At 39.6% G+C, this 13,198-nt stretch overlaps 1 protein-coding gene across 4 annotated transcripts in view; it reads left to right on the top strand.

Moving 5' to 3' along the window:
• Positions 1-13,198, top strand: part of hck (HCK proto-oncogene, Src family tyrosine kinase) — a 128,675-nt gene that overhangs the window by 78,541 nt on the left and 36,936 nt on the right. For all 4 annotated transcript variants that reach the window (XM_039734406.1, XM_039734404.1, XM_039734405.1 and 1 more), the window contains exons 6-8: positions 4,153-4,256; positions 10,850-10,999; positions 12,945-13,097. In XM_039734406.1, coding sequence (XP_039590340.1) covers positions 4,153-4,256; positions 10,850-10,999; positions 12,945-13,097 — 407 coding nt within the window. The remainder of the gene's footprint in view (positions 1-4,152; positions 4,257-10,849; positions 11,000-12,944; positions 13,098-13,198) is intronic.

Here is a 13,198-nt window from a genome sequence, read left to right as displayed (position 1 = left end):
CGACCCCAATGCTGCACACTCACTCTGCATGCTTTTCTTTCTTTTTGTTTTTCCCCTCTGTCCTCTCTGTTTTTCTCCTCCCTGTGCTGACCTGTACTTATATGGCTCTTAGGGTGCAGTGTCTCAATCACGCAGCTCAGGAAGCTGATGAAGCAATTGAGAAAAATCACCCGCTCATGTGCAGGTGCACCTAACCCCATTTACTTTACAGCAACTCCCCAAAGCTGTGTGAGTACACCAACGAAGACTGACACGGCCAATGAATTATTTAATAAAATAGTCATTCTTTCAGTGCCATAGACCTGCTATACCACAGGCAGATCCAAGCAACTATAGGCCAGTAAGCTTAATGTTCATCACAGGAAAATTAATGTAAGGAATTAGTAAAGATAAGAATGAGCAACACATGGCAAGAACAGAAGTTTTGCTGAACGGTCAGCTTGGATTCAAAAGAGGGAGGTCATGTTTTATTAACATCCTGGAATTCTATGAGTAAGCAACAAAAGGGTATGATCAAAGTAGAGCATATGATATTATTTATCTTGACTTTCAGAAAGCATATGATAAAGTCCCACATGAGAGGTTGGACATCAAACTAAAAGAATTGAAAGTTTAGGGTTTTCTTTGTGGATAGGTGCAAAATTGGCTCAGACACAGGAAGCAGAGGATGATGGTGCGGCAAACCTTATCAGAATTGGCTGATGTTAAAATTGGTGTGCCACAGGGGTCAGTGCTAGGGCAGTTGCTATTTTTAATATATGTAAATAATTTATATAGGAATATAAGTAACTAGGGGGGGCTCGCTTCGCTTGCCAACCCCCTGGCCTGCGCTGCACACCAGCCACTTCGCGTCTCTGCTACTCATGTATGTGGATTTCACTTTCACCAAACAACAAATCTTTTAATTCTCATGGATACGCGCCTTCATTGAGAAGAAACACTACATTTCCCTGATGGCAACACAAATTAGACAATCTACAAGTCTCCAACTTAAAGTTTAAATCTGAACAATATATTTGATCTCTTTTCGCTGTTCTGTTATTTCACCGAGTAATAATTTCCATTTGTTTGCACTAATGTGATCTTTACTATCATTTTATTTTGACGCTTTCAAATTTTAGTACTTTCATTATCTCTAACCTGCTCTGCATGTGCATCGTGCCAACATTTTGGAATCTCTTTATGACGTTCTACTTTGTCATCTACTCTTTATCTTTTATTTCCCACCTCAGGCATGGTTAAATCTTTTGATGCAAAGTCGCGTCTCACAGAACTTGAAAGTATCTCTCTGAAAAAGTTGCGTCTTGTCCCAGGCTAAAAAGTCTCGTCTCATCCCTGAATTTTTTTATATAATAGAGACAGGCTGGTTAAGTCTACAGATGATACCAAGATAAGTGGTTTGGCAGATAATTTGGAATCTGTTGAATCATTACATAGGGATTTGGACAGAATACAAGCTTAAGCAAATTTGTGGCTGATGAAATTTAATGTCAGTAAATATAAAGTATTACATGTACAAAGTAAAAGCGTTCGGTTTGAATGCACAATGGGAGGTCTGAAAATCGAAAGTACACCTTATGAGAAGTATTTAGGAGTCGTAGTGGACTCTACACTATCAACTTCCAGACAGTGTTTGGAAGATATTAAGAAGTCTAGCAGAATGTTAGGTTATATAGTGCCTTGATGTGTAGAATGCATGTCCCAGGAGGTTATGCCCAAGCTTTGCAACACACTGATGAGACCTTATCTGGAGGACTGTGTCCAGTTTTGACCTCCAGGCTACAAAAAGGACATATCAGCATTAGAAGAAGTCCAGAGAAAGTGACTGGGCTCATTCCAGAGCTATAGGGGATGAATTACAAAGATTAAAAGATCTGAACCTTTTCAGTTTATGTAAAAGAAGATTAATAGGAGGCATGATTGAACTGTTTACAATTATGAAGGGAATTAGTACAGTGGATAGAGACTGTTATTTTAAAACAAGTTCATCACGAACACAGGGACACAGTTGTGAACATGTTAAGGGTAAATTTCGCACAAACATTAGAAAGTTTTTCGTTATACAGAGAACTATAGACATATGGAATAAGCTACCAGGTAGTGTGGTAGACAGTATTACTGTAGGATCTTCCAAAACTAGACTTGATGTTTTTTTTGAAGAATTAAGTGAATAGGTCTGACGAGCTTTTTTGGGCTGAATGACCTCTTCTAGTCTAGATTGTTCTAATGTTCTAAAAATATTTATTTTCTTGACTATTGCATTTTCATTAGTGATTATCATGACACATTATAGATGGAAGTATATTTAAAATACACTCAAGGAAGCAGTTTGTGACAAAAAGTTTGAAACAAGCTACTAAGTCACGTAGTTGAAGTGAAACATTGACAGCTTTTAAAAAGTATCTGAATGACGTACAGTATTGGGTCAGCTGACTAAATGAGTATGATGGACTCCTGTGTCCTCATTACCTAAAATTAATGTTCTTTTCTTGAGATTGCATTGTAATTTCTTTGCAGTTTTTCCTCCACCTCATTATCATATGTGCCATTATGGTGTTATATAAAATGAACAGTGATGAATAGCCTAAGAATCTAAAGTGGCTGCAGCTTTTCATTTTATCACAGAAACATACTGTTACATTGCTAGACTCAATGTTTAGTGTGAATTGTTTTTGCTATTGTTTTTTAGCAATAAATATTCTATTTTTGGCTCTTCAGTATACTTTTGAATGCTGCTCAGTAAAATGTTTGTTATAAGCTGCAAGGCCAGTATTAATAATAAAATATGAGCAAGCAGTGGCTTGCATTTTACCAAATAAATGATCTTTCTAAGCTCAGCAGAGAAACTCTAGTGCTGTTATGTCAAAAGCAATTTGAGTGTGCTCTGATAAAAGAAACAACAAAATTCACCCCACCAGCAGGAGCAAAACCAGTAGTAAATATATGTAGGCTGTTATGAATGACAGATAGCCTGCAAGTAAAGCCTGTAATTGGGATCACATCTGCCCATCCTCAGCCCAAGATGAGTTAATAAAAAACAATACCATGAGAATATAAATAAGTTCAGCACCATGAGTGTGTCATGAGCCCCTTACTGAGCAGTTGGTGGCAAACAGCCCAGTGATTAACATATTGCATGATGTGACCAAAAGGCTAAAGAATTTTCCTAGTAGGTCCAGAAAGAACTGAGCAGTACAGTATATAGCTCCTTATCAGACAGCCCAGTCTTCTCTCTTCAGGTTGTACTGCAAACAACCTGCCGCATATATTTGCCACTGAGTCATGTCATTGAAATCTTCTGAACTCAAGCTCTCTGAGAGAATTTTCTTTTTTGTGAAGAGCCACTACCAATCTTGCTTTGCTGTTGTTTATTGAGGTTTTCCATGACTTTCCAGGGCAGCACGGTGGTGCAGTGGTAGCGCTGCTGCCTCGCAGTTAGGAGACCTGGGTTCGCTTCCTCTCTGTGTTCTCCCCGTGTCTGTGTGGGTTTCCTCCGGGTGCTCCGGTTTCCTCCCACACCCCAAAGACATGCAGGTTAGGTGCATTGGCGATCCTAAATTGTCCCTAGTGTGTGCTTGGTGTGTGTGTGTGTGTGTGTGCCCTGCGGTAGGCTGGCGCCCTGCCCTGTGTTGGCTGGGATTGGCTCCAGCAGACCCCCGTGACCCTGTAGTTAGGATATAGCGGTTTAGATAATGGTTGGTTGGAGTGCAAATACAGTATACACAGAGACACATAAGAAGATTTCTAAGCAATCAAGAGCTCAGAGCAATGATAACACATTCTATACAAGTAGGAAAATGCAACTGAGGGCTCCCTAGTGGATAATTACAGCTCTGCCATCTTCTAAAAACCTGACTTTGCACATCTATGTATATGGTAGAGTCACTTTCAGAAAGAAATGAGTCATATTATTTAAGGAAATGAAGTGTAATTTTGATATTGGGTAGACATTTAGCAACAGCTGCATTTCATTTCATGTGTTGTGAAATGTCTAGTGGTGGAAAAGACAAAAACACTGACACCCTCAATGCCCCACCCCCTCCCAGTCCATGAGAATGGTACTGCAAAATTTGAGCATTGTACAGCACTACAGCAATGACACAGTATAGCTGCTAAACTTCAATTACTCATTATCACATTTGCTTTCCTTAGGTGGTTCTTCAAGGGCGTTAGCCGCAAAGATGCTGAAAGACAGCTTCTTGCGCCTGGAAATGTGGTTGGCTCTTTCATGATCAGAGACAGTGAAACAACAAAAGGTAATTTTCAACATTCCTTACAATAGTGGATGCTTTAGTTGATTTTGGAAGAGTTTGCAAAAAATAAATAAGCCACAATGTGCTTTTGGGCTCATATTTAGAGACCAAGGGATTATAGCTTATAGGAATACATGATTACAGACAAGAAAAACTAGAAACGTTATTGAAGATGGTCTGTCTAATATACTAATATATTTTTTAACCACTGATTTTACTGAATTTTTGTATTGGGTGATGGTTTAATTTTAGCATCTTAACCACATAAAAATAAACTAATCACTTTTATAATTAGGAGAAGGGCTGCATATTACTATGAAGCATTTCCAAGACATCTCCAATTGCAATATAACAAAGTCCTACCTGCAATAAAAAATAAATTAGAAGTAATGTTCACCTAGCAGAGGAAAAATTGTTGGACATTGTGATCCAACTTCTGTTTTAATGCTTCAGTAGATGTTGTATGTTTGTTGACCTTGTAAGATTTAACGTTTTGCTAAAATGGATAACTCATATCATCAATAATACAGGCTACCATTTGTCAAAAAAAGTATACAATCAAATCAATGGAAATCCCTAGAGCAGGGGTCCTGAGGCTCAGTCCCCAAGGGCTGCAGGGATTGCAGATTTTTTTTTTTTCTAACTCAAATACCAATACTTGTAATGGCTTATTAGTCTTTTTTCTGCCATGTCAAATCATTCTTATACTGTATTATAAATTTTACCTTTATGAGAATATCATCTGAATGATTTGTGGTGTAGAGAAGAGTAGTTATTCTCAGGACTTCATTTATTTCTGTCATTTCTTTTTAAACTTTTTAGTAAAATAAAACATACATATGTGTTAATGAGTATGTGCCCATTTCATTTATTTATCAGAGGTTATGTTCAGATATATTTTATTGTAAGAGATCACACCAATGATCCTAACAACTGTTTCATAATTTTCAAAGGAAATTTGTGTGTGTGAAAATACTTGATTGTGCATAGATTTGTGCCCTCAACCTGTCATACCATTTCTAGTGAAAGACAGAATTAACCCAACACTCCAGCCCTACTTCCCAATCAGTGATGATTGAAAGAAGGAAGAAAGAAATTAAGTCAGGATATTCTTGCTTTTTCTGCTCTTAACTCTGCAACTGCAGCAAGACCTTACTTGTAGCACACATTTAGTGTGTAACTGAAGGCATTACCTTTATTTGAACTGTATTACATTAAATTTATTATTATTATTTTAAATGAAAAGTCAAGTACAACAGAGTGGCATGGTATTTAGCAGTGTGGCTTCATGGTTTCAGAAGACTGAATTTGAATACTTGTTTATTCTTTTTCTGCAAGAAGCTGACTTGTCCTTTTCTTGACTGCATCAGTTGTCTACAGGTTACTCCTGTTTCCTACCCATATTATCTAGATAATTTTAACTGCTGAAGCTAAATTACTCCAAAATTCTAACTGCACAAATGTGCATATGGGATCAATTTAGAGTTGCTTAACCATCAGTTCAATTCAATTCCTTGTATTTTATATGGCACGCATCACTTACTCAGAGTGCTTGGAAAATTCCAGCCATGATGAAATGAAAGAAGTTATTAACCATAAATTTGCTTAACATAGAAAAAAACAATATAAGCCCATTAACATTATACGTGGTGGTGCATGATAAACTAGATCAGTCTTACTGTCAATGTTAGTAAGAGTTTAAGGTAGGTCAGGTTGGGGAGCATGCACTGGTAAAGTGTTTTACCACACCCTCAACATGACGAAACAGCTTGGTATCCCAGTTGGCACCCCTCCAGGCGGACATGCGGTCCAGTGCTACCCTGACCACAGTCAGGTTTAACATGGGCATCCCTTTGGCATGGTCCAGCCACTCGGGTCCTCAACATCCTTGGGGAATTCTGCTAGATGGCTGTAGTACCGTAACTGATGCTCCTTCACAATGCAGGTAATGTACCTCATTCAGGACTCCGTGAGCAACCGCTTGTTCGAAATAAAGTCAAACCAGCAATACCAAAAGAGTCTAGTCAGGTCACTGGATAGCGTCCTTGTCTCACAAACATATAGCAAAACAGGAACCACCAGACCTCTAAAAACTTGGGAGCACTACACACCCCTTTCCAGTAACCCCATGACGCCCCATGCTCTCCTAATGCGACTATTGACTTCATTGAATAATCACCAGAGACAAGAATGTCGCTGCCAAGGTAAGTAAACCTCTTGACGTGGTCGACCCTCTCTCTGCAAACAGACACACTGCTGATGACTGTGTCCAAGAGGTTATTAAAGGCCTGGATCTTGGTTTTTATCCAGGACACACACAACCCCAGACACTCAGATTCCTCACTCAGTCTCTCGAGAGCACCAAATGGAGCCTCCATTGACTCTGCAATGATAACAGCATCTTCGTCAAAGTCAAGACACCAACAGATGCCCCATAGCCACTGGACCCCACGATCCTGCCTAACACCCAGTGCATACAAGCATTGAACAGGGAAGGAGCAAGAGCACACCCCTTACGAACCCCAGAATCAATTGAGGAAAACACAGAAATTCTGCCTCCACTGTGCACAGCACTCACAGTACCAGTGTACAGGCCAGCCATGACATACAGCAACTCCGGGAGGATCCCACAAAGTCTCAGGATGTCCCACAGGGCAACTCGATCAACTGAAAACAAAAATCAACAAAGGTTACAAAGAAACTCTGCTGATATTTGCATTTGCTCTCGTTGAGAATCCACAGTTCTAAGATGCGGTTGATGGTAGACTTCTTAGGCGTAAAACCAGACTGCTCCAGTCGCTGGTAAGTGAGCAAGTGATAACGGATCCTATTGAGGAGGACCCTTGCAAGAACCTTACCCAGCAGTGAGATTAGTGGTATCCCCTTGTAGTTGCTCCAATCCAGGTGATCATCCTTCCTTTTCCAGATAGGGACAAGAAGTCAAATTTTCCAGTCATTTAGGATGACGCCCGCCTCCCAGATGAAGCAAAGATTGCTTGCCATGCTGAGAGGACAGCTTTACCACTAGCCTAGAGAAGTTCATCCTGGATACCACAGATCCCTGCAGCCTTCCCTCCCTCAGCTGCTTCACCACCTATGCAATCTCAGTGAGACTGGGTGGTTCACAGCTAATTGGTGGATCAGCCTCAAGAACTGTGGACCCAGAGATGTCCAACAACCTAGCTGGAGGATCAACTTTAAACAGGTGCTCAAAGTATCCAGCCCAGTGGGTCCCAACTCAGCCTCATCCATAAGGACTGTTCCGTTACCTGCCCTGATTGCAACTCTATAAGGAATAGATTCAGATGTTCATAAGCTTCGATTCCTTTGTAAGCAGTACATGGGTCACTAGACCATAGATGGTGTGTCACTTGTTCACAGATTCCTCTAAAAAATGCCTCTTTATCTGCCCCTAGAGCCCTTGCAGCCTTCCATCTCAGTTCCTGGCATCAAGCCATGCTGACTCCTCTCGATAATATCTAGGGTGCCCTGCAAGATGAAATACCTCCTTCTGGAAACACCAACAACACCAAAACAACCCTCAGCAACCTTCAGGGTCTTGTCCCGGAAGGTCTCCCACATCACATTAGGATCAGCAGTCACACCCAAGTCTGCAAGTTCCTCACACAAACATTGTGCAAACTTATTAGAAACAGTCTGATCTTGGAGTCTGGCCAAGTACAGCCTCATTCTCCTCGTATGTGGTAGTTTACTGGACCTAAGCTGGATCTTCAGAGTAGCAACAACGAGTCCGTGGTCAGAATTCACAAACTGGACACTTCTGTAGACCCTGCAGCTCTGTAGGAGTTTTCATCATCTGCCCATGATGATGTGATTGATCGTTCACTGCACCAGAAGTATTGGAGTGCAATGATGTCCAATGATGCGTTTCAGGGCGCTGGAACTAGGATCCAGTGATCCACATCCTCTGATCTTTTATGAAGTCAAAGAACATAGAGCCACTAACACTAATTTCACCAGACCTATAGGGAACAACACAATCCTCATAGCCAGCTCTGTCAGTGCCAGTGGTAACATTGAAGTCACCCATAACCAGAAGTTCCACCTCACAGGCACCCATTAATCCCCAAATGAAGTTGTGAATAGTATGTCTCCCTCACCAAGACATCACTCACTGCAGTCAGAGCATACACTGAGACAACAGACAAGGCACTTACAGTGTGCCTTAACCTGAGTCTCATAATATGCTCATTGAAAAGAAGTGACATCGGACACCACCGGAAGGATCTGATCCATCACAGCAGCAGCTGCTCTGTGAGTATGACAGCCATCAGAGCAACCAGACCAATAAAAAGTGTACCCACTTACAGAGATCTGGCCAATCCCAGGTTTGCGTACTTCAGAGAGTGCTGCTACTGACATGCAGAGTTTACAAATTTCCTCCGACAGCATAGGAAGATGTTGTCATGGCAAAGAGACACGATGGAAGGGCCGCCTCAAATATAGGACCCAAGTGCAACCATGCAGTGGGTGATACCTCAGCACGAGATCCTGTTGGCTCTCCGATGGTTTCGACTATTCTGGGGATAAGACTCCTAAGGGCTTTCCCCCATCCCCTTCATAATGTGCACAGCCTTCCTGTGGGCAGCTGCAGCAGAGGTACTCCCGCAGAGAGCAGAAAGGAGTCTTATCTGCTGTTTCAGAGCTACTTGAAGTTTTATGGTGGCTGTAGTGTCAATCCTGCCACCAACTTCCAAGTTTTCTGTGCAAGTTGAAGGACTGTTTGCAGGGCAGATGCAGTTTAACGTCCTACCATTATTTATTACATCATTGGGCAAGTAATAAATGAAGTAATATTTTTTATAAGTAATAAGTGTAGCATTATACTTGAAAAGTTCTTCTGTTGGTTATTTTATCAGTATAGAGTATGTTATTAAGAAGAGTGACTGACCATATTAGAGACTGTACTGAAAATCATCTCCACTAGCAGCAATGCATGAAAACAGGTCCATCTGTTATGATAGTCATATTGTTTTATGTCTTTTTTCTATGCAATCCACAATTTGCAAGAGGATCTCTGAAGTATGGATGGAAGTGTTTTTTGGTTGTGGTGCCTTGTATCCAGAGCAACTAGTTCCCTACTGTCAGAGATAGATTCACAGAGCTGTGTCCAGAATAGAGGAGAAGCCTTTATTTCTTACATGCGTGGAGCCATGTGGTACAGAGAAAGCAATGATGGAATTATAGCTATTGATTACACTTCTTCAATGCAAAGTTAATTACAGAAGTATGTGTTTAGTGATCAGTTCTTATGTCCTTGTAGTTATTAATAAATGGGACCCTGAACACAGACTATGCTTGCTCACTGCTTGTCTCAGGCTGGAGCAGGAGTCTATCAGTTTTAACCTTGCACAGCTGAGAGCTAGACAAGACTAGGTCTCAGATAAAAAGTTTTAAATGAAATGCTTAGTAATGGTAAATAAAAATTATAATTGACACTACTTTTACACTGACTTCTGTGCTATTTTCACAGTACATTGCTGCATTTTGCAGATCACTTACAATGATATATTATTCCAAGAATCCTTTGTATATCAGCTTTAAAGAGCCTGTATAAACATACAACTCCATAATCAGAATACACTGCTCCAATGAGTACAGCAGTGCTTTCTTCTCCGGCACACACAGGTGACAGAACTAACAAAGCAAATCACAATGCATGGGTTCTCCTGCTACCTTCACCTCATTACTGCAGAGCTGCTTTTTAGATATTGTCACTTCACAATGGAGAAGAGGAAAAAAACATTTCTGGCAACAGCATTTTCAGAGAAAGTAATCTTCTGTGGGCTCCACAGTTGGTTTTAATAGGCAGAGTCACAGTTCTGATTGACCTAGGCCAACTGGCTACAATTTTATAAATATGTGCTGGTCATTCTAGAAGGAAGATAATATCCTTGAATAGTTGGATCCGAAGCTACTAATATCAATACAACATCCAGCTTTCATTTGTTTTGAGCAAATCCACACATACGTAGGCAAATATAATGAATCCATACATTGGCTGAGCAGAACTCTTCTACAGGTATGAGCAGGAGTGTCTACCAATGTAATACCAAGCCATCCTTCCTTCAACTTTGTAATGTAAAAACCAGGTTCAGAAAATGAGTGGTAAATGATAATAACATAGCATTCTCAAACCCACTTAATCCAATTCAGTGTCAAAGGGCATAAAAGCCTAACCTGGTAACACTGGTTAAAAGGCAAGAAAAAAACCTGAAAAGGTCACCAGTCCTTAATAGGTCCCACTCATGCCCATACTCACACTCACACCGGGCAATTTGGAATCGCCAATCAGCCTAATACATTTCACAAAATGCTTTCATAAATTTTTAAAACAAGCCACTTGTGAGAAGCAAAAATTAAAAAAAATAATAATTTAAAGCTAGAATCAATGGTAGGAGGAATTTCAGCACAGAAATTTTAATTTTTTTCTTTTATACATATAAAACAGTATTATTTCTGAAAGAGAATGACATGGCACCAGGTAAGGTCACACCAGAGAGATGACTTTTGCTGGTCCAGACTGATTTTGCTTTGATCTGTTTTCATGAAGTTCCTGTTTCCTTTACCTACAGGTAGCTATTCACTTTCTGTGAGAGACAGCGACCAGCAGACAGGGGACACTGTCAAGCATTACAAAATACGAACTTTGGATAATGGAGGCTTCTACATCTCTCCAAGAGTAACATTCCCCACCCTGCAGGACCTTGTTGCCCACTACAAGAGTGAGTACACTGCTTATCATAGCTAGTAAGAAAGGAATAGAAATCATTCTGCTCCATGTACCTTTGAAAAAGTTTTACTGGAGAATAAATGAAATACATTAAACCTTTTTTGTTTTATTTAAGAGAGCAAAATATACAATAATGCATAATTCAGTCAAAAATATACTTACAGAGCAACACAGCCATACAACAATTTGTCATCCATCAGTTTTGTCTGGACATGTTGTGTTGGCACTTGCCTGTTTAATTAAAATTCTGTCTTGCTGATATGGTCAAAATAAAAAAAATGCTTTTCAATCAGTCAATCTTTATTTAATTAGCTTTCATAGCAAATGCTATCAGAACTTGCTTTATAAAGCAAACCAAGATAACCCAGACAGAAGGAAAATATTGGTTTTGCTGAAGACCTACCTACCCAAGCTTGAAGTCAGTAAAATTCAAAGAACTGAGTAAACTCTGTGTGGGAGTCATTTGGCAGCAGCAAATGGTAGACAGCACAGCAGAGTCAGCATTGCTACTGTGTGTACAGTGGACTGCGCTGGACTAAAAACACTAGTGGGCGTGATAGAGGTAAATGTTTAGTTAGGGAAATATTGAAGAAATCTGTAGTGTCATTTAGCTAGTATGACCATTCCCATCATTATCAACTTTCCCATTACCTCCAAATGACTAAAGCTATAATTTTGGTATGAGATGTTATTCACCTTCAGGATGGAAAGCTGTCTCCTTGTTTAGTGGTGGGTTACTGCTTCCTTTCACACAAGTACTTCCTAACAAATAGCTGACCTGGACACACAACTGTATGGCAGGGTTGGATTTTGTTGATTATCCAGATTTTGTCCTTCAGTTATTAATTCTCTCCACCCATTACCACTGTACCATTTTCTCTGCCACAACAGAGTGGGGATTGATGGAACAGGGGTGTTGGCTGCACAGTCAGCACAGTCAATGGCTGTACTGATTCCCCAAGAATGTGTCACACTCACACTGCACTGAGGCACAATGCGTACTACTTGTACATGTCAGAGTTTTGTTTTGCTTTAATGTTACCTAACCTACATATGAAGGCAGTATGTACCTACTGTTCAGTGTGAGGTCAAGATGGGTGACCCAACACCACCCTTTTAAAATTCTTAAGGAAAGCATTGGGGTTTGTAACATCAATCACTGGTTCTCTGCTTCCTCCAACTTTTTATTCCCCATTCCAGTCCAGACTAAATTTGCATCCTAGTATCACCTAAATCTATTGATATCCAAACTATTTTTGGTCATCTTTCATGCAGTCAGTGCCTACCATTTGCATTTATGTATTGCTCACTTTATTTTTTAATAACGTTTTTTACAATGATGGGCTTTCTTGTATATAAAACAGTATCACACACCACTATCTATGTGAGGTTTTGTCTGTCTTTACAGTACAGTAGAGATAGTACAGTATTTTTATAATAGATAAAGTGATAGACAGTAATATGCTGAAATGCACACAGCGTCCATTTCTAGTAAGAAATGTTCAGTTAAGATAATGTATGTGACCTTAAATGTGGCAAAAGCAAGAAAATTTTGTTAACATTAAGGTTTTTCCTACAAATATATTGATCAGATAGCATCCTACTATATGTTCTTTATACTTTTATAGTAAGACTCATAATAAATTTATGGACTAGAAAGCTGAACTTACAATATTATTTGCAAAGTATAATTTTTATTTTCTTTTGGAGAAAATGGTTCAATCCACAGTGTTTTCTCAATCTAGAAGGTAGTCATACTTCGTTTTTAAGGAACTGTTTACTTCCATGTTTCTAGTTTTGTAATGAACATATATTTCTTGATCTTTTTTATAGATGAGAAAAAAAAATATTCATATTACTCATTTTTTTTATTAATGTTACTGCTCACAATCTATATAATGTCTATGCATACTGATCGTCTACCACGTCATTTACAGAGCAAGGGGATGGCCTGTGTCAGTCACTGACCTCACCATGTATCAACCCTAAGCCTCAAAAGCCATGGGAGAAGGATGCTTGGGAAATCCCAAGGGAGTCATTAAAACTGGAAAAGAGACTTGGTGCTGGACAGTTTGGAGAGGTGTGGATGGGTAGGTAAAATTAGATTTTTTTTGTATAAACATACTAACTTCTGGGGAGGATTACCTTTTAGACAAATTACTGTTTATTCTAAAATGATTGTCCTTCTGTT

This window comes from Polypterus senegalus, chromosome 14, assembly GCF_016835505.1.
Source record: "Polypterus senegalus isolate Bchr_013 chromosome 14, ASM1683550v1, whole genome shotgun sequence".
Classification (NCBI taxonomy): domain Eukaryota; kingdom Metazoa; phylum Chordata; class Cladistia; order Polypteriformes; family Polypteridae; genus Polypterus; species Polypterus senegalus.
The sequence above is the reverse complement of the archived record's forward strand: the minus strand, read 5'-3'. Positions and strand labels throughout refer to the sequence as shown.